Raw genomic sequence first — 23,109 nt, 5'->3', positions numbered from 1 at the left:
GGGGTGTTCTAGGAACCTTTGACAAAGAACAGTGGACTCATCACCAGATCATTATTCTCTGTGAATCTCTATTCCTGGCCAGGAAATCCCTTGCTCTGCGATGGATGGACCCCAGGTCTCCTACAATAACAGAGTGGAAGCTGTTAGTTAAAGAAGAAGTCCAGTGAAATTTTTTATTAAAGTATTGTATTGCTCCCCAATAGTTATATAAATCACCAATATACACTTATTAGGGGAAAAGCTTTTTTCCCTGCACTTACTACTGCATCAAGGCTTCACTTCCTAGATAACATGGTGATATCACGACCCGACTCCCAAAGCGGTGTTAAAGGGGAACTCTGGCGTTTTTTCTTCTTTCAAATCAACAGGTGTCAGAAAAGGTATATAAATTTGTAAATTACTTCTATTTAAAAGTATAAAGTATTTTAGTACTTCTCAGCCACTGTATGTCCTGCAGGAAGTAATGTATTCTTTCCAGTCTGACACAGTGCTCTCTGCTGCCCCCTCTGTCTGTGGCATGAACTGTCCAGAGCAGGAGAGATTTTCTATGAGGATTTGCTACTACTTTGGACAGTTCCTGACAGACAGAGGTGGCAGCAGTGAGCACTGTGTCAGGCTGGAGAGAATACACCACTTCCTGCAGGACATACAGCAGCTGATAAGTAATAGAAAAGATTTGAGACTTTTAAATAGAAGTAATTTACAAATCTATATAACTTTCTAATACCATCTGATTTAAAGGGAACCAGTCAGCCCAACTGGGCTGATATGGTTCCCTGGAGCAATGTATAAAGCTACTGCAGCAGCCGCAGAACGAACCAGCCGTGGCTGCAGCAGGAGCTTTATACCAGGGAAAAATGACTTTTATTCCCCTGTCTTGTGACAGACAGGGGTGGGGGAAGTAGTCATCTGGGCAGCTCCCCGCCCATGTCTAGTCACCGCGCTCTGCCTGTCAGTGCGCTAGGCGGGATGATTGACAGGCAGATAGGCCAGTAACGGACCTCTCTGCCTGTCAATCATTCCCGGAAGCGCTGACTAGACACGGGCTGACTGGTTCCCTTTAAAAGGAGAAAAGAAATCCGCAGGAATCCGCTCCTTTAAATGTATCAAACAACAATTCATACATGGTGTACACTGGCCATTCACTATACACTGCTGCACCCCATTCATCTCAGATTTAGATTCAGTAGCTGAAATGAAGTAGGTCTCGAGCACCCAGAAAAAGAATAAAATTCATAACATTAGGAAAAAAAAAAAAAAAAAAAAAAAAAAAAAGCTCATCTAGGATTAGAAAAATTTAGCTGCTTCCTTCCACAAACAGCACCCTCCTTTTATCATTTTTTTGTGTGCTATTGCAGCTCCAAACTGAGCGAATGGAGCCGAGATACTACGCTCTACACCTTTCTTCGTCTATAGTGTCAAATGTATTCCAATATACCATGTCCTTAAAGGTCCTTTTATTTTACCAATTAGAATCAGATACTGAAACTTGTTCTTTTATTCTAATCTGTCCTTTTTTTCCCATTTTACTTTTTGCACATTGTTATAGGGGCTTCCATCTTGCCTGAGCTGTTTTTAACAACATCTAGTGACATGCTTTACAGCAAGCCTCATGGACATAGATGACAATAGACAGGACCTGTCCCCTTTAAATGAATGTGAAACATTAGGAGCGATAATAAGGCTGACCCAGCAGATTATCGCCCTGTGTCATAAAGACAATGATTAGCCGATTGTGTCTTTTAATGTTGCTTAAAAATTTATCGGCTGCCGGGTGCACATCGCTACCTGTAATAGTAATGTACGGGCGATGGCTGATGAATGTGTAAAAAAAAAAAAAAAAGATGGAGAAAATAAACTCTATAAATACCTGTCAATTCTGAGTGGCCTGTCTCTTCAGATACCGGGAGTGAAGATATATATTATATACACACACAGCCCTTGCTGCTTGATTATCAAGCTATATAATAGGCTCATTAGTCATCGGGCTGTGTAATACGGCTCTTACTGAGCATGCTCTGTGACCTTTGAAGAGGTCATTGCACAGGAAGCTGCTCCTGTCTCCAATATCTACTGTTGTCAGCTGCAATGCTGTACAGATCACTTTACTGCAGCCTCCTCTTATCACACAACAAAAGGCACAGCTTCTGAGAATGAGAATGAAATCTGAGAATGAGAATGAAAAAGATATCAGGATTTTATAATATTGATAGAATAATTGAGGACGAGAAAATATGTCACCAAAAATACTTTAAAAAAAGTTTAACATAAAAAAATATTTAAAAACAAGTTATTTTCTGATGACACGTTCCCTTTAAAGAGATTTTTCTAATGAAGACTGTGCAGAGGAAGAGAGCTGGCGACTCTTTTCTCTTTAATTTCCATATGTCATGCCCAATATTCTAACAGGTATAAGAGAAAGTTTTCACATACAGGGGGTGTAACAGCAAGAAGTGCCCAACAGAGGTTTCATCTGAGGTGGCGAGAAACACCATTGACTCATCCATAGAGCTTTCTATGGCTTTAATATTCCCCCTCACCCCTTGGCTCCTGATAGACTATTAGCTTACCCTAAATGCCACCAGCCGGCAATGGATCTCACTCATGGTATATGATCCTGCCCACATACTCATAACTCCTGGACCCAACTGGTGGCTCTCATATGCACTAAATGGAATCTAAAGCTTCCCTTATCGCTACGTCTTCTTCTTTTCCACTCTGTCCCCGAATCTATGCGGATACTAGGGATGGTCCGAACCTGGTTCGGAAGAACCCGAACCCTCCGCAATGATTACCGTTGTCTGCCCGCTCCGTGCAGAGGGCGGATCCAGCGGGAGGAACGCCTGGAAAACTGGGATACAGCCATAGCCTGTATCCCAGTTTTCCAGGTGTTCCTCCCGATGGATCCGCCCGCTGCACGGAGCGGGCAGACAGCGGGAAACTCATGCAGAGAACCCCCCAACCTAGGCGGGTTCGGACCATCCCTAGCGGATACCATTGGCCCTCCATGCTTTTTTGCTTGTGGCCAAAAGGTGTATATTACGAGCGTGGCTGCAGCCGGCTCTACCGTCTATGATGGAGGTCTTATCACAGATGAAACATTTTCTGTTCCTGGACAGAGTGGAATGTGAAAGGCTTAAAGAGGTGAGCACTGTTAGATTCTTCAAGAAATGGAGACGTTTTGTGGAAAGCTTTTATTCAGATCAGGAAATCAAGGATCTGATCTGATCTGATCAAGGAGTTATCCAGTGCTACAAAAACATGGCCACTTTTCCCCTCTCTTGTCTCCAGCTTGTATAACTTTGTAATGTGTGTTATTTAGTGAATAAAAGTTAAACGCTGCACTACCCCTTTAAGGCCATCTCACAAAGCAGGGTGAAAGACTGCTTAGATGAATTATCAGTGAGCGAACAGCGACAATTTGAGAACAAGTTGAAAGATTAATTAATGTTTTCTTGCTTGTCTTTTGATTGTTAGCTGTATTTACACCACCAGATCAAATGCTATCTTTATGGTGTAGATTTGGCTCTGTGCAAAAAGGACCATAAAATTCCTTGCAGATAATTTTTTAAGTGAACCCCATTAAGTGTTTTACAGCTGACCTGAAGTAAAGATCACTGGGTATCAAAGGATCCAACATCACAGGTCACCCAGCTCATCTCTCCGCATGAGTTTCATTAAACTAAAAAGAAAACAAACAAGCAATCCACACTCTATCTTTGGTCACTTCCTGCAGGAAGTGGTGTATTCTTTCCAGTCTGACACAGGGTTCTCTGCTGCCACCTCTGTCCGAGACATGAACTGTCCAGAGCAGGAAATGTTTTGTATGGGAATTTGTTGACATCTCTGTCCGAGACAGGAACTGTCCAGAACAGCAGAGAGCACTGTGTCAGACTTTCCTGTAGGACATTAACCAGCAGAACAGCCAGCCATCTTGTACAGAACAAAGTAAAATTAGGCTGAAGGTCCCCTGGTGCCCAGCAGATGGCGTTCACTGCTTTACCACATGGCAAATACAGATTTGTGTTACCGATGCTGTCTGCACTAGTGATGAGTAGTTCATGAGTGATTAATTCAAAATGAACTAATCTTCAGAGTGAACTAGTTCATCTAGTTCACCATCCTGACAGAGATTAGTTCATTATGAACTAAACAGAAAGTGGGAGGAGACATTGATCCCTCATCCAGCTCCAGGAAACAAGATCCCTGCTCTCACACTTGCTCTAAAGCTCCTGATGCTGTAAAATAAGGCAGTAAAACACTATACCGCACACATCTAATAACATTGAAATTGCACAGGAGAGAGAGAGAGAGAGAGAGAGAGAGAGAGAGAGAGAGAGAGAGATTGATTCTATGTGTGGTTCATGTCCCTCACTTGTCTTTGGGATTAGATCAGCCTCCTGGAGCCTAGATGATCAGTCTTGCTAAAAATCTTTACCCCCTGGCTCCTGTTTTGTACTCACAATGGTGGCTGCTGATCTGCTTCTCAGCTCCCTCATACACATTCATTATGAGTCAGTACTCTACACTACCACAGGGGGCAGTGCTGGGCTCAGTGATATGCATCACATTGAACTAGACTGTCCTGATTCACTCTCAAACCATCTCGTTCAGCAGTTCATCTAGTTCATAGGTCACATGATGCCTCTCTCTATCAGCTCCTCATAGGATATGGCTGGAGAATCAGCAGGCTGTTTTAGAGGAAGATTTTCTTTGCCCCCATAGCAACCAATCACAGCTCAGCTTTCTGATATTGCTCCGGCAAGTGAGAGAACTGGAGAATGATGAAAGTTAAACATTTAAAAAAAAAAAGTAAGCTTTCCAGTACTTATCAGTTGCTGTATGCGCCATATGAAGTCATGTAATCTTCCCAGTCTGACACAGAGCTCCTTGCAACATGACATTCTGTGGGACATACAGCAGCTGATAAGTACTGGGAGGCTTGAATATTAACCCCTTGCCTCTAAAGCCTGTTTTGGCCTTAATGACCAGGCTCATTTTTCAAAATCTGACCTGTCTCACTTTATGCGCTTATAGCTCAATGATGCTTTAACGTATGCTAGCGATTCTGAGATTGTTTTTTCGTCACATATGACACTTTATATTAGTAGCAAAATTTGGTCACTACTTTGTGTATTTTTTGTGAAAAACATCAAAATATCAAGAAAAATTTGAAAATTTTGCATTTTATGAACTTCTGAAATTCTCTGCTTCTAAAAAAGGAAGTCATAGCACATAAATTAGTTACTAAATCACATTACCAATATGTCCTCTTTATTCTGGCATACTTTGGGAAACATATTTTACTTTTTTAGGGTGTTACGGGGCTTAGAAATTTATTAGCTAATTATCACATTTTGTGAAAATTTCCAAAACGGATTTTTTTTAGGGACCAGTTCTTTTTTTTAAATGGATTTAGAAGGCTTGTATACTGGAAACCCCGATAAGTGACCCAATTTTGGAAACTAGACACCTTAAAGAATTAATCTAGGGGTATAATGAGCATTTTAACCCTACAGGGGCTGGAGGAAAGTATTCACAATTAGGCCGTAAAAAAATCGAAAATAAAAATTTTCAAATAATATATACGTTTAGATTAAAGTTTCTCATTTTCAAAAGGAACATGAGAAAAAAAAGCATGCCAAAATTTGTAACGCAGGTTCTCCTGAATACAACGGTACCCCAGATGTGGGCGTAAACCACTGTATGGGCACACAGCCGGACTCAGAAGGAAAGGAGCGCCAATTAGCTTTTTTAATGCAGATTTTGCTGAAGAAGTTTCTGAGCATTTGCATTTGCAGTGCCCCTGTAGTTTCCGCAGAATAGAATCCCCCCAAAAGTCACCCCATTTTCGAAAGTACACCCCTCAAAGAATTCATCTTTAGGTAGGATGAGCATTTTGACCCCACATGCATTAGAGGAAAGTATTCAAAATTAGATAGTGAAAATGAAAAACACGAATTTTTCCAATAATATGTTTGTTTAGTTTGAAATTTCTCAATTTCACAAGGAACAAGAGAAAAAAAGTACCCCAAAATTTGTAAAGAAGGTTCTCCTGAATACAACGGTACCCCATATGTGGGCATAAACCACTGTATGGGCACACAGCCGGGCTCAGAAGAAAAGGAGCGCCAATTTGCTTTTTCAATGCAGATTTTGCTGAAGAAGTTTCTGAGCGCCAGGTGCGTTTGCAGAGCCCCTGTAGTGTCCACAGAAGAGAAACCCCCCAAAAGTCACCCCATTTAGGAAAGTACACCTCTCAAAGAATTCATCTTGGGGTGTGGTGACCATTTTGACCCCACAGGTATTAGAGGAAAGTATTTAAAATTAGACAGTAAAAATGAAAAACTTGAATTTTTCCTATAATATGTTCGTTTAGTTTGAAATTTCTCAATTTCAAAAGAAACATGAGAGAATCTGCACCCCAAAATTTGTAACGCAGGTACTCCTAAGTACAACGGTACCCCATATTTGGGCATAAACCACTGTATGGCCACACAGGAGGGCTCAGAAGGAAAGGAGCGCCAATTAGCATTTTCAGTGCAGATTTTTCCGAAGAAGTTTCTGAGCGCCAGGTGCGTTTGCAGCGCCCCTTTAGTGTCAGCAGAATAGAACCCCAGCAAAAGTCACCCCATTTAGGAAAGTACACTACTGAAAGAATTCATCTTGGGGTGCAGTGAGCGGTTTGACCCCACAGGTATTAGAGGAAAGTATTCAAAATAAGACCGTAAAAATGAAAAACTCGCATTTTTCCAATAATATGTTTGTTTAGTTAAAAATTTCTTAATTTCATGAGAAACTGGAGAGAAAACGTACCCCAAAATCTGTAACGCAGCTTCTTCTGAGTAAAACGGTACCCCATATGTGGGCATAAACCACAGTATGGGCACACAGCTGGGCTCAGAAGGAAGGGAGCGCCAATTTGCTGGAGCAAAACCGCAGCTAGTAATGGTTATTAGAATAGCGCAGTTACTAAAATACAATAAAAAAATGAGATTACAGGTAATGTGGGGTGGTTACGGATAAACTGAAGTGCTTATAGGTAATCTGGGATGGATACCTGTAATTTGGGGTCGTTACAGGCAATCTGGAGAGGGTCACTGGCAATGTGCGGTGGTCAGGGGCAATGTGCGGTGGTCAGGGGCAATGTGCGGTGGTCAGGGGCAACGTGCGGTGGTCAGGGGCAACGTGCGGTGGTCAGGGGCAACGTGCGGTGGTCAGGGGCAACGTGCGGTGGTCAGGGGCAACGTGCGGTGGTCAGGGGCAACGTGCGGTGGTCAGGGGCAACGTGCGGTGGTCAGGGGCAACGTGCGGTGGTCAGGGGCAACGTGCGGTGGTCAGGGGCAACGTGCGGTGGTCAGGGGCAACGTGCGGTGGTCAGGGGCAACGTGCGGTGGTCAGGGGCAACGTGCGGTGGTCAGGGGCAACGTGCGGTGGTCAGGGGCAACGTGCGGTGGTCAGGGGCAACGTGCGGTGGTCAGGGGCAACGTGCGGTGGTCAGGGGCAACGTGCGGGGGTCAGGGGCAACGTGCGGTGGTCAGGGGCAACGTGCGGTAGTTACGGGCAATCTGGACGGGGTCACTGGCAATTTGGGGTTGTTACGGTCAAGATGTGGTGGTTATGGGCAACGTGCAGTGGTTACATGTAATCTGGTGTGTTTACGGGCAACCTGCGGCGGTTACGGGCAAACTGGGGTGGATACGGGCAACCTGCGGTGGTTACGGGCAAACTGGGGCGGATACGGGCAAACTGGGGTGGTTACGGGTAATCTGGGAGTAAACCGCAATTACTATAATAAAAAGTGTGTTTTATTTTGTTTGTATGTTTTTCACTTTTTCACATTTACACTTTTTCACTTGTACTTTTTACACTTTCATTTTTACTATATTACTATGATTACTGTAATATTTTCTATCACAGTAATCATAGTTTAGTGACAGAGACCAAATTGGTCTCTGTCACTTTAAATTTTCAGAGCTAACTGCTTCTGACGCGCATGCGCACATCAGAAGCAGTCAGGACGTCGAGGAGGACGGAGCTCCAGGATCAGGTAACGTATGTGGGGAAGGGGGGGTGACTGGGGGACGGGGGCGTCTTGGGGGGGGGGGGGGGCACGATGACACTTTTTATCCCCTGTCACCAATGATTTATGGTGACAGGGGATAAAATGTGCCGGGCAGCACTGGGAACAGGCGATCAGCGGTATATAGTATATACCGCCGATCGCCTGTTCGGGGGCCCCCCAGGGGGGTCCCCGATCACTGCCCCATGCTCTCCGCTACCTCCGGTGGCGGAGAGCATGGGGTTTTCATTCATTCATTTTTTTTATTTCCATCGCTGCGAACAAACATCCCTCCGGGCAGAGGCAGCGGGAGGAGGCTATGTGACATAGCCTCCTCCCGCTGCCCGATCTCACCTAGGGACAGCGGGGGGAGGCAGGGAAGACATGACGTTTGGGAAACGTCATGTTGCGGGAACTACCTGCTTTACATGACGTTTCCCAAACGTCATTTTGCGGCAAGGGGTTAAAAAAAGGAAATTACTAACTTGAATAAATAACTTTTGAATTTATTTTCTCCAGAGTACCCCTTTAACAAAAGTTTGTTATATAATGATCAGATGTATTAACTATATCTGATCATTTTAACAAGACTATAACTCATCCTAGGAGCCACAGCTTCTGTGTAATGAACTAGAACTGTTCAATATCTTCTCAGCAGAATCCAGAGAAATACTGAACTAAATGAACTAAATGAACTAATCTTTTGAACTAATCTTTTCAGTGAACTAGTTCATAGTGAACTAATCACCAAAACGAACTAGATTTTCCATCACTAGTCTGCACACCATAACATATGGCACCTATCATACTTGTATGCATAAAACAGCTTGATGAAGCTCATACTGCCCTTAGTATAACTCCAGACATACCCAGTGAGTCTCCACAACTGTATGACCCAACATGCACCTGCGTCTCACCATAGCAGATGTAAGATTAGATGGGAGATTATCTAGTAGATCCCTGACAATGTACAGGTACACTATATGCTAAAATCAACAGTTAATATAATTAGTACAAGGAGGTATGAAATGAGTTAGAAAATAAATACAAAAATAAAAATTTGCCATAATGTGGATTCACTTTTGATCACCATATACACGTCCGCTTCACCCCCACCTCCTGCACACAGAAGCAGAGATCTCCAGCAGCAACCGAGCACTAAAGAGCCCTCCTGCTCCATCTAGTCTGACCTTTTAGTATTTCCCAATTTATTATCTTAGGATAGATATATGTATATACCAGACAGGTTTACCTTCCGTTATTGTAGATTTACCAACCACATCTGCTGGAAGTTTCTTCCAAGCACCTACTACTCTTTCAGTAAAATAATATAGTCTCACGTTGCTTCTGATCTTTCCCCCATCTAACCTCTCACTGTGTCCTCTTGTTCTTGAGTTCATTTTTTTTCTGAAAACACTTCCCTCCTGAACCTTATTTAGTCCTTTAAAATATTTAACTGTTATGGTGAGTTTACACAGACAGATTTGTCTGACAGATTATTGAAGCCAAAGCCAGAAACAGAATATAAAACAGAGAACAGCTCATAAAAGGAAAGATTGAGATTTCTCCTCTCTTCAAATCCATTCCTGGCTTTGGCTTCAAAAATCTGTCAGATAAATCTGTCTGTGTAAAAGCACCATTATTGGTGGGAGAAACAGGACAGCAGCCGAGACCCAGACCACCATCACTGAAGAGTAGGGGGAGAGGCCAACACCACACCCCGTCCACACCAGCTAATATACCTGTACTACTACAGCCCTCATCTATATTTATACTACTACACCCTTCATCTATACTTGTACTACTACTGCTATACCATTCATCTGTACTTGCACAAGTATAGATGAGGGGTGTAGTAGTACAAGTATAGATAAGGGGTGTAGTAGTAGTAGTACAGGTATAGAAAAGGGGTGTAGTAGTACTACTACACCCCTCACATCTATATTTGTGATACTACACCCCTTATCTATACCTGTCTTACTACACCCCTTATCTATACCTGTAATACTACTACACCCCTCATCTGTACCTATAATACTACTACACCCCTTATCTATACCTATACTACTACACTCCTCATCTGTACCTGTACTACTTCACCCCTCATCTAAGAAAAGGAAACAAATGCTAAATCAAAATCTGAGAGAATGAGGACCATTGTTAGATAAAAGGATCGGGTAACAATGTCAATCTACTGCAACAAAGTGATTCTGTTACATGTAGCCTACACACTCCTCAGACTTTATATAGCAGGTATTTATCTCTGCACACGTGCCCGCATCATGCTTGCCTGAAGCTATAAGAAGCTGTGTAAGCCACAATGTACCCGCGGATAAGTGACAGCAGGGAGTGGCAGAGTACAGCTCCTGTGCACAGTCTACACGCTGCAGGCAGATCACAAGCCTCGTATACAGTGTGAACTGTGCAATAATCAATACAAAGGAGAAACAGTGTGAATATCCATTACAATATACATTACAAGAGACACAACCAAACAAGATTTACATAGAATCTCAAACATCTAAATAAGACTTTAAATGCGGCTGTCCAACCAGGGGCACATTCCAGACCAAGACACGGAAACGACCATGGCTCATGCCTGTACAATAGGTGTCATGTAACACGTCGGCAGCTTACTGCATAAGGGCCCTATTCCACCAACAGATCTGACGACAGATTATCTGCCAAAGATTTGAAGCCAAACCCAGGAACAGACTATAATCAGAGAACAGGTCATAAAGGAAAGACTGAGAGCTCTACTCTTTTCAAATCCACCCCTGGGTTTGGCTTCAAATCTTTGGCAGATAATCTGTTGTCAGATCTGTTGGTGGAATAGGGCCTTAAGTCTCCCCCCCCCCCAGGTTTCATCAAGGCTTCAGTTTGCTTGAAACACACAACTATTCTATTGGAGTTGACCTCTGCGGTGCTCTCAGCAGGTTACATAACAGCAGAAAGACAAGGATAAGCAACTTATGGAGTCTGGAATATGTTCTGTAATGATAATTCTATTAAAGATAAAGGATCAGCATTTCAGAGCGGAGCTTACGGTCTGCAGGATCTTCTTGTTAGGAACCGATAGGTGGACACCTGCTAGGAGATAGCCTACCTTCTTCATTATAAGTGTTATTGGCTGCCCGGGGATTAGGCTGACCTAGGGATAATGTGTCTGTATTGGAGCAGTGGGAAGTCACATCAAGACGTTCACACGCTGCTTTGCTCGGAGTTCGGAAGCCGCAATACTTCACCATAACAGTCAAATGTGTGAAAGAGATTTATCACTGCATCATTTACATAGAGCTGTGAAACGACTTCATGCCGCGTTGCATTTTAAAACAGCACATCTATCACAGTGTCTACATGTGGATGTCCTTCCCAGTCTTCCAAGAAATAATAATATGCATTGTCACTGCAACATGGCATTTATTTTCATGTATTGTCTGTACTGTCTAGCAAAATTCAACCGGTGTCAGAAAGTTTTTATAGATGTGTAATTTACTTCTATTTAAAAATCTCCAGTCTTCCAGTACTTATCAGCTGCTGTGTGTCCTGCAACAAGTGGCGTATTCTTTCCAGTCTGACACAGTCCTGTCTGCTGCCACCTCTGTCCATGTCAGGAACGGTCTTGAGAAGTAGCAAACCTCCATAGAAAACCTCTCCTGGTCTGTCCTCAATGTGGAGTTTTCTCTGTTTTTCTTCACTGTTCTATGGCTGCAGCAGGCTGTTCGTGTGTTAGGGGCCTTTTCCACGGAGCGATAATTAGTCGGATTCGGCCGATTATCGCTCCGTGGAATAGAGACAACGATCAGCCAATGATTGAGTCATCAGCTGATCGTTTATTTAGGTTAAAACCTAAAATCATCGGGCACCGACCGCGCATCGCTGCGTGGAATAGTGATGTGCGACGGGCGACCGACGATTTCACAAGTACCATACATTACCTAAGCATGTTGCACGTCTTCTCCTGCGCACCTTCTTCTTCCCGGTCCCGCGCACAGCAGCAGCTTCAGTGCGGCCTGTCTTTTAGCTAACAGACCGCTCAGCCAATCACTGGCCAGGACCGTCCCAGCCAGTGATTGTCTGAGCGGTCTGTCAGCTAAAAGACAGGCCGCACTGAAGCTGCTGCTGTGCGCGGGACCGGGAAGAAGAAGGAGCGCAGGAGAAGACGTGCAACATGTTTAGGTAAGTATGGTGTTTAACCCCTTAGCGACCCATGACGTATCTAATACGTCATGGCGCCGCGGGGGGTGTTCAGAGCGGGGTCCCGCCGGGACCCCGCTCTGAACGGCGCTGATCCCGGCTGACACGTGCAGCCGGGCAGTGCCTCTGTTAGCCGGCGGGGGTCCCGTTGCCGCGCCGGCTAATTAAGCACTTCAATGCAGCATTGATCTCTACACAGCATTGATCTCTATGAGAGATCATTGCTGTGTATATACAAGCCCCCCAGGGGGGCTTCTAGTCCATGTAAAAAAAAAAGTAAAAAAGTGTTTTTATTAATAAAAAATCCCCTCCCCTAATAAAAGTCCAAATCACCCCCCTTTTCCCATTTTATAAATATAAATTAATAAATAAATAAACATATTTAGTATCGCCGCGCGCGTAATCGCCCGAACTATTAATTAATCACATTCCTGATCTCGCACGGTAAACGGCGTAAGCGCCAAAAAATTCCAAAGTGCAAAATTGCGCATTTTTGGTCGCATCAAATCCAGAAAAAATGTAATAAAAAGCAATCAAAAAGTCGTATATGCGCAATCAAGGTACCGGTAGAAAGAACGCATCATGGCGCAAAAACTGACACCTCACACAGACCCATAGACCAAAGGATAAAAGCGCTATAAGCCTGGGAATGGAGCGATTTTAAGTGACATATATTTGTTAACAATGGTTTGAATTTTTTACAGGCCATCCGATACAATATAAGTTATACATGTTATATATCATAGTAATCGTAACGACTTGAGGAACATGCATAACAAGTCAGTTTTACCATAGGGCAAACGGCGTAAATGCAAATCTCCCCGAAATCAAAACAAATTCGTTTTTTTTTCAATTTGACAGCGCAAATGATTTTTTTCCGGTTTCACAACATATTTTATGGAAAAATAATGCCTGTCATTGCAAAGTACAATTGGTTTCGCAAAAAATAAGCACTCCTATAAGTCTCTAGGTGAAAAAATGCAAGCGCTATGGACTTTTAAACATAAAATGGAAAAAGCAAAAGCGCAAAAACGAAAATTGGCTTGGACCTTAAGGGGTTAAACAAGGGCTGCAAGGACATAGGTAACTATGTCCCTGCAGCCCTTGCTAAACGATTATCGGGCCGTGGAATAGTCCCAGTAAACAAGCGCCCATCTAGCAGATTGTTTACATTATTGATCGGGCCCCCATCGGCCCGTGGAATAGGACCGTTAGAGAGGCAGAAATTAAAGAGGTATTCTCGGCAACAATAAAAAATTCAGGGGGGGGGGGGTAGTGAGATCATAATAAAATAGTCCTATTAACCAGTATAAGTAGTGCAGCATCGCGGCTCAAGGTTCCGCTTCCAGGCTCCCGATCCGGTGATGTCGCGGCCCCACTTAACCAATCTGTGACTGAAGCGGGACACAGCTGTAGTCACGGACTGGCTGAGTGGGTAGGAGCGCGGACGCTGACAGATGCTCTTTTTTGATTTAGGCTTTTTTGTGTGCTGAACTTTTTTTTCCCTCTGCCATCACAAGACCTAGCTGTTAGATCACAAAAGGTGGAAAACACCAGAAAAAAAAAAAAAAAGCCACGCACTGCGCATGCTGCATTTTGGAAAAAAGCCAAAGAGCCTCAAAAATGCCTGAGAAGAGAAAAACACCACCCCAAAAAGAGCCATGTGTGTTAGGCAGATCATAAATTTCCATTGACCTCCAGCTAACATCTGGCCGCTGGTGTTTTTATTGGCATTTTTCCAAGATTTTAAAGCAGTGTGAAGACAGCCTAAGTTCAGCCCTAATCTCTTTGGAAGTTGTTTTGGGCTCTTTGGTTACCATTCGTATCATCAGTATCTTTAAGTTTTCAATATTTTTCCCTTACGGCTATGTCCAGGGAGGTTGGCTATAGTTCCATAGACCTTAAACTACTGAATAATATGTGCAACTGTAGTAATAGGAAAATCAAGCTGTTTGGAGATGGTCTTATGGCCTTTACCTTAACATGTACCTCTCACTTAAACTTCTGACATGTCATAGGAACATGTCAGAAGTGTTTATCGATAGAGTCCTGGTGCTGTGACCCTCACCAATTGCTAGAACGAAGGGGGTATAACTGCTAAACAAGCTGTTGACAGAAATAATAGAAGCCTATGGAACTTCGATCAATCCTCTCTACCAGAAGGTCCACACCAATACACACTTCAGACTTGTCAGTACGGCATGTCAGAAGTTTATTTAAATGGTAGGTACACTTTAACATGTTTGTCATTTTCTCTCTAGTCTCCCGAGACAACGCTTTCCATAGATTTCTTTGGTCCATGCTCGATACACACCATAATACCAAACCGCTGTGACTACTTTTCACCCTCTAGACTCGATTACAAGTGTGAAGACACCTGCGGCGCTACAGGATATACTACAACAAAAAATGTCTCCATGGTTAAATGATTTTCAATTGTGTCCAGGGGTAACATTGTTGTCCAGGCCAGTTTCATAAATTTTTCTTCATTTTCTGCTGAACGGCAATTCAGAAATGTTGCCTGATTTTTATTAAAATTTATTTTAATATAGTTATAGTTAAAATTTATTATTACCTTTCTCAGTGACCATTGTGGGGCTTATATAATATATATAATATATATATATATATATATATATATATATATATATATATATATATAATATATTATATAATATATATATAATATATATTATATATACATATATATATTTTTTTTTCTTAACAAAAGAGTACCAACAATTTAGTCCATGTGTTTCACTGTAAAATGCATAAAGAATAAGCAAAGTAAACCATGTCTTAGCTATGTATTCCTAGTGTTTTCTGACAACTGCGGGAGTGGCAGACACACCTTCCTGTTCAAACATGCAGTGACTGTTACACTCAATGGCAAAGCTCACTAAGGACACAGAATACTGGCACGTCCTAGACACCTATGAGCAGTTATGAAGTAATAGTAACCTTCTAAAAACAAAAACTACGGCTGGAATGCTAAAAGGTACTGAACTGCAGCAGAACATACAGAGACGGCAAAAATGTCAGACTGGGGTACCAAGGGTCCACCTGTGGAGGTGAGAGTAATGTTGCGTTTACACGGAACGATTGTTTAAATTTAAATCGCATTTGAGCAATAATCGTTCTGTGTAAACACAGCAAACGATCAAGCGTCGAGCGAAAAACCGTTCATTTTGATCTTTCAACATGTTCTCAAATCGTCGTTCGCTAAAAATTCGCAGATCGCTTTGTGTAAACAGTCTTTCAAAGATTCACCCTATGTGAAAGATTGGCTTAAGCGGTCTTAAAAGCGAACGCAATAACGATTTTACTTACGAATTTTCTAACGATTTGTCTAAGCGCTGATAGTTATAAAAACCAAATTGTTGCTTCAAAATCGTTAAACGATCAATTGGGTGAATTATCGCTTTGTGTAAACGCAGCATTAGGAGAGCTTTGTTTGGCATGTCAAAGGACCCTATTACACGGGACGATTATCGTGCAAAAAATCGTGATATTGTTCTAATTTAAACGATAATCGTTCTGGGTAATTGCAGGCAACGATCAAAAAATCTTATGTCGTTGATTTAGGTCTGAACCTAAAATAATAGTTAATCGTTCGCTGTAATTCCGCATTTTTTCCCTTATCGTTTAGTGTAATAGCACATTGTTCATTGTTTTGTCATAGTAACGATCACAATAACGATCATAGTGACAATTATATCTAACGATTATCGTTCTGGGTAATATGGTGAACGATTTCAGGTTAATGATAAACAATCTTGTTTGCGATCATTTATCGTTAGTCGTTAAAAATCGCTCAGTGTAATAGGACCCTCTGTTAAAACTGGATACAAGATGAGGCCAACTCTAAAAACTCTAGTTCTGAGGTTCATGAAGGGAGTCGCCTGCTTCCACTCTGGGCCAGTCCAAATCTGTTTGCCAAACACATAGTTAGGGCTGGGTGATCAAATTACTTTAATAATTCGCCTTTGGGGGTGGGTGGTGGGGCAACCCTAACAATTAGAGTTTTCTAAAAATAGCTAATTCGATTAAAAAAAAATAAAAACCTGCAGGATCGCTGAGCAGGAGCCATGAATGTAGTGGGCTATGCTGCATGTGACAACAGAGCTCAATTACTAATGCTGCAACACAGAAAGGGTTACAGAGTAGAACGCTACCCGGGGTAGGAGGGCAAGTGCCATCATCTGGGGCATAGACACTGATAGAATTTAGCAGCAGCTAGTGTATGCACCAGAGCAGAGAAAAGGGACCAAGTATGAGGAGCTCCAAGAGCTGACGGACCTTCAAGAAAACCTGAACAAAATAAATAAAGTCAGTATAGGTCTGCAGAAACAGAATGATCTACGTTTATGGCCTAATTTATGACACAGTATTTTGACCCTTATTTTGTTTATCAAAACCAGAAAAGGAGTCAAGACAGAAAACCTATAATAAACAGATATCTTTTTGGGGAGTTTTGGACCCACTCTGAATTTTGGTTGAAAAAAAAATGTTCAAAATGAGGACCTAACACTATACATGACCACAATTTGTTTTCTTTCCTTAAAATAAACTGGCCGCATTTTAAATCTACCCTATGTGGCATAATACATTTAAAAAGAACCATTAAACAAAACCTATATATCATATTTACAGACTCTTCCAAAACTTTTGTTGCAATGTTGAGCTTGCACTGGAATAATTTTCCACATTTATAGCCCTGCAGACATCTGGCTAGGCTGTTTAATGTCCTTTTTGATATATGACATTGCATTTCTATAACTTTAACCCCTGCAGTTCACTTCCTGCTCTCTCTGGATCACTTGATCTACTAAAACATTTTCCTGTAAGTAGCAATTTTGTATTGCCTACATAAAGATGTGTAAACCAAAATTTATCCAAAGAAATCACTGAATCATAAAATTCTTAAGTGAAAGATAATCATAAAATCAATCTTCCGCTGCTTGGAAGACAGGTCACTTCTTCGTATACGGTTTTATGCAGAGGGCAACTTGCCATGCCTTGGTCATACCCAACTGAAAGTTCCTTGGATAGAAATTTAGCCTGCAACCCTTATGAGCTGGTACAGCGGGCTTAAGATATTTGAATAAATTGTTTCTCAGAACAGGAAGGTATCAAACCAGGAAAAAAAAAAAAAACATCACTTTGAAGATTCAGATGGGAGAAGTCTTGTGGATCAGGAAGCTGAGAATCCGGGCATTGATTTACTCCCAAGTGTAAGTTCGGTTCTTTATTAAGTATCTCCTTATACTTTTAAACACTATAAAAACTACACAGAAAAGGGGCAGGGTGTATCCTGCTGTGCAGATGGCGGAGATGGCAAGAGTTTTTGTCAAGACACCCGTTTTGTGACGATACAGTGGGTGCGGCTGTGTGCAGATGAATTCCACTTTATGCTGCTTGGAGTTAGCTTATGAAATAAATCACTGCCTACTCGGGTAAAATTTATTCCCCAATTAATTTTCAAAAATTCACTGCCTAGGGAAGCATAAAAATCACCAAGATTCAAAAAATTGTGCATGCCTACACTAACCAAAACAAAATAATCATAAAATTCCATTTGCCAGCCACGTCACTGATCTTACAGATACAGATGCCAGTGAGCTGGTCTTATAGCATGATATATCCAAGTGTACCTGGATGTGGAGGGTTACAGGGGGCCTATGATGGAGGTCCCTATTTCTGTCCACAGGGGAGGGAAGTGGGGCACCATATGGTCAGGGATGTGTTGGGCATCTAGGTTGGGGGTGTCTATCTGCCCCTATGCTGGGGACCCTCCTCTAACCTGCCCTAGGCAGAGTAGACTTTACTGAAAAGGACGGCCCCACTCCTGGATCCTAACCCTCCTCTCCTGTCTAACTGTCTCACTATGCTATGCTATAAACAAAGGAGGAGCAGGCTGCAATAAATTCCTACTGTGATAATCACCCATGCAGTCCTGCTTTTATCCAAATAATGAAATGATAGTGTTAGATGTTACAATTATCATTCATATTGGTAGTTGGCTTAGACTACAGTGAGGGTGTATGGCAGCCCCAAAATAAGTGTATAAGTGTGCCCAGCACTGGACAGAATCTTTTCTAAGGGTGAGGAATTCTCGCGGATAAATTCTGCGGAATTCCGTCACCTGTACGCGCTCACGGCTGCGCGCCTTTCCTCCAGCTTCATTGACACCATTCTATGGACCGTCTGATTCCGCCGAAAGAATTGTCACGTCTATTCTTTCGGCGGAAACAGACAGTCCATAGAATGGTGCCTATGGAGCCGGCGGAAGGGCGCAGGGCCGTGAGCGTATACAGGCAACGGAATTCCGCAGAATTTATCCTAGAGAATTCCTCACTATGAACCCACCCTAAGGCTGCTTTTTACACACTGCAGTTTTGGGGCCAAAGCCAGAAGTGCATTCAGCAGGAAGCAGAAGTATAAGGCTTTCCTTTTAATTTTCCATTCTTTCTGTATCCAACCTTATGCCCAGTTCACACTGAGCAAAAATGGCAGAATTCCACCTCGGAATACCGCTGTGCTGTGTCCTGCAGTATCTCTATGGGAGGGTGCGCGCATGTCCTCTGCGGTCACTCATGGAATTGACATAGTGTTAACTGGGCTTTAGGGTATATGCACACGGAGTATTTCTCGCTGAAAACTACGTGTGGAATTCGCTGCTCATCCCCGTGCGCTCCCTCTCTGCCAGCGGGAGCACGTGGGGACAAGCAGCGGATTACGCAGAGTTTTTAGCAAGAATTACTCCGTGTGCATGTACCCTAACCTAATCTTCTGTAGCATTTTTCCACACCAACTGTTATGCATGATGGCAGCCTGAATGGAGTTCATAATGCAAAAAAAAAACATCTATCACCCAACCACAGGAGCAATAACCCTTACACAACCGCAGTTAAGACAATATAAATGGACTGGTGGTTAGACATACAGGTTCTAAAATGATAGGCACACTTTAACCCCTAGACGACCCATGCTGTATCCGTACGCCATTATGTGCTACGGCGCTATAAAGCGAGCTCAAGAGCTGAACTTGCTTCATAGCAAGTGAGGACTGGCTGCTATCAGCAACCGGGCCCTTACTATTATTCCCACACTCTGTAGGCTGTACGCAATTGTGGACAGCACTACAGACCCATTAATTCAAATCGCCCTGTTCACACTTTTCGGATGTGTTACGGGGCCATGATCCATTGCGGCCCGGATCAGTATTCTCTTTTGAATAGATTTGTACATTGCAGATAACTTATGGAGGAATTTCTGCAGGCTATCAGTAGCTACAGGTCTGCGGCAGCCTACAGAACATGTGAATGTAGCCTTACACTAACAGGCCTTTTAATTGTAAAACTAAGCAAATGGGATAACCCCTTTAACCATTACTACTTACATACAGAATAAGTGACATGATTCATTTTACGTTTTTCTGTTATCAAGTTTTGTGAACCCTTGCAGCTTGTTCAAAGGTTAATCTGGCACACCTATATTCAGATATGGCCAAGAAAGGAGAACCTTCCCACTTTAACATGTTCATCCAAGTGTAGCATTCTTTCTGGAGGTCCTCCCTTTCATTTCCAATTATTCCAATGTAAAGTATCCAAGAAATCGTCTGCTAGCACGTGAAGTATATAAAGCTTTAAATGTGCTGGTCTGCAGCTGTGCGCTGACATTACCATGCTCCTTGCCTGCAGGTTTCACAGATCACTGGCCTTTTCCAATTAAACCATATACCACATGCATTAGAGATGGTTGCACTATCCCCCACTAAAGTTATGCAGGATCTATGTAAAGAGTTCATGTATGAGCATGCCGGTTACGTCACACGATTCCTGCATATCATTTCCTCTGTTTTCTAGAGTGTTTAACTGTCAAAAAGGGGTAATTTGGAATGGAAACTTCTTATCCAACTTAGAGTTATACAGTGGTACCTCGGTTTAAGAATAACTGGGTTTAAGAGAGTTTTGCAAGAAGAGCTCAGTGTTTTTTTTAAATTGTAACTTGGTTTAAGAGCATTGCTTTGGTTTAAAAGTTCCCTGTACTGGGTGGGAGGGGGAGGGGCATGGTTTGCATAAGTGGTCTACAGCTCTGTACCCTCACCTTCCAAATCATGGCAGATCCACTTCCTTCCTGCTTCATGCTCCCTGCAGTCTCTGTCAGCCCTTGTGTTTTCCATCCTTTCCATTCCTGCTATAATGTGCCTGCACTAACATTCAGCTATAAACACTGCTGCTATTATGTGCCTGCACTTACACTCAGCCATTCAAACTGCTGTATAGGAAAGTTTCTGTCACTGTCCCTGTCCTCCCGCACAGCTCTGTGATTCTCACTTCCTGATTGGTTCATGCTGAACACCCCCCCCCCCCTTTCCATTGCTGTCAAGTGACCAGGACTGTGGAGTCCGCAAGATGCGGCTCAGACTCCAACTCAGACTCCGAATCCTGAATTTTATCAGCACCAACTCCAACTCCGACTCCTGCTCCTTCATAAATGGCCAGTCATATACCAGGGGAGTTATTTATCACACTGGCTCAGCAGCTTCTCCTTAATGTCCTACATGATCCTGGGGCTATTGCTGAGGGAATAAGGAAACATATAAAGCACCTTCTCCTGTGCGTGCAGTGGATGTAGCCAGTCTCCAGCCTCCATGTCCTGAACTACTCACAACTAGACTAGATGGAGCAGGTGGTCTATTCCAGCTGACAATCTTCTATGTTTCTAACTAATATTCACCATACACACAGAAACACTGCTAACAATGCCAGATACCTGTAATATAGAGGTCAGCCATAGTGATATAGAGTGGTTACTGTGGGTGTGGGGGCATGCCATAGCGCGCACACAGCCTGCTGCAGCCATAGCGCGCACACAGCCTGCTGCAGCCATAGCGCGCACACAGCCTGCTGCAGCCATAGTGCGCACACAGCCTGCTGCAGCCATAGCGCGCACACGCACACACACACACACACACACAGCCTGCTGCAGCCATAGCGCGCACACAGCCTGCTGCAGCCATAGCGCGCACGCGCACACACACACACACACACACACACACACACACACAGCCTGCTGCAGCCATAGTACATACACACACACACACAGCCTGCTGCAGCCATAGCATACACACACACACCCACATACAGCCTGCTGCAGCCATAGTACATACACACACACACACAGCCTGCTGCAGCCATAGCATACACACACACACCCACATACAGCCTGCTGCAGCCATAGCATACACACACCCACCCACATACAGCTGCAGCCATAAAACACTGAAGAAAAACCCCACACTGAGGACAGAGGTTACTGCTGCACTACTTCTCCTCCTCCTCTATATTACACAGGATATCTACATATTACACTGCTGCTCATATACAGTTATCCAGCATGCAGGAAGAGAACAGCACAGATCTCCCCCCACACAATGGACTCTTCAAGCTCAGAAACAAATAACGACCGACAACTTTTCCTCTACCACCCTTATCTAATAGGGCCAGTGTCCTATCAGAATGTTGCCCATAATATATATTGATGAGCAAAACTTATAAAATTCATATCAAAACTCAATTCTAAATTGTTCTAAGACTTTTTTATTTAAAGCTGGAGTCGCAACATTTTTTCCAACTCCGACTCCAGCAAAAACTAGCTCCGAATCCGACTCCACAGCCCTGCGATGTGACCACACAGACCTCTGACAGAAGCCCTGCTTCTCTATTCTAGCCTGTTGTACTACGCTACTACATTATGGGGATCTGCAGCTCTACAGGGGGGGGGGGGGGGAGGGTAGAACCAACATATTAACTGTTTGAATCTTCAGCCGCACATTGCTATTACACATAGCGATGTGCCCGGCGATTAAGGTCAGGGCCTAAGGAAATGATCAGCCGATGATAGTTTCATCGGCTGATCGTAGTCTTTATTACATGGAGTGATAATCGGACGATTTTTAACAAGATTGTTTATCATTAACCTCAAATCTTTCACTGTATTTCACAGAACGATAGGCGTTCGTTATGATCACTACAAGTTTTGCTCATGAATATATATTATGAGCAACATTCTAATAGGACACTGGCCCTATTACATAAGTGTGTGTGTGCGCTATGGCTGCAGCAGGCTGTGTGTGTATGCTATGGCTGCAGCAGGCTGTGTGTGTGTGTGTGTGTGTGTGTGTGCGTGCTATTGCGTGCCCCCACAGTGACCTTCTATATCACTATGTGTGACCTTCTATATCACTGTGTGACCCCTCTCTATATCACTATGTGTGACTCCCTGTATATCACTATGGCTGACCTCTATATTACAGGTATCTGGCATGGTTAGCAGTGTTTCTGTGTGTATGGTGAATATTTAGTTAGAAACATAGAAGACTGTCAGCAGGAAAAGACTACCTGCTCCATCTAGTCTAGTTGAGTTGTTCAGGACATGGAGGCTGGAGACTGGCTGCATCCACTGCACACACAGGAGAAGCTGCTTTATAGAAAGTATTCCTTATTCCCTCAGAAGTCGCCCCAGGATCATGTAGGACATTAGGGAGAAGCTGCTGAGCCATTGTGATAAATAACTCCCCTGGTATATGACTGGCCATTTATGAAGGAGCAGGATTCAGAGTCGGGAGTCGGTCCTGATAAAATTCAGGAGTCGGAGTCAGAGCTGCGGCTTACCGACTCCACAGCCCTGATTGTAATCCACATAGAAAACCTCTCCTGCTCCGGACAGTTCCTGCGGGGGGGAGGGGGGGGGGGGGGGAGTTTGTTCTGTATTGTGTTTCTGTCCTTCCTGGTTCTGTACGTCCTGAGCAGTTCCCAGAATGCAGTGCTGGTTCCAGAATGCAC

The 23,109-nt window shown here is 43.2% G+C and overlaps 1 protein-coding gene across 2 annotated transcripts in view; it reads right to left on the bottom strand.

The window, feature by feature from the left end:
• RPS6KA1 (ribosomal protein S6 kinase A1) overlaps positions 1-23,109 on the bottom strand; it is a 103,418-nt gene that overhangs the window by 39,882 nt on the left and 40,427 nt on the right. The window contains exon 1 of one of the 2 annotated variants that reach the window (XM_069971529.1): positions 11,109-11,187. The exons of the other annotated variant lie outside the window; for it this stretch is intronic. Coding sequence (XP_069827630.1) covers positions 11,109-11,177 — 69 coding nt within the window. The 5' untranslated portion in view covers positions 11,178-11,187. Of the gene's footprint in view, positions 1-11,108; positions 11,188-23,109 lie in introns of those variants that run through there. 2 annotated transcript variants of the gene reach the window in all.

Source organism: Dendropsophus ebraccatus, chromosome 5 (assembly GCF_027789765.1).
Source record: "Dendropsophus ebraccatus isolate aDenEbr1 chromosome 5, aDenEbr1.pat, whole genome shotgun sequence".
Lineage (NCBI taxonomy): Eukaryota > Metazoa > Chordata > Amphibia > Anura > Hylidae > Dendropsophus > Dendropsophus ebraccatus.
Note: the sequence above shows the minus strand (reverse complement) of the source record. Positions and strands in the feature narration are given on the sequence as shown.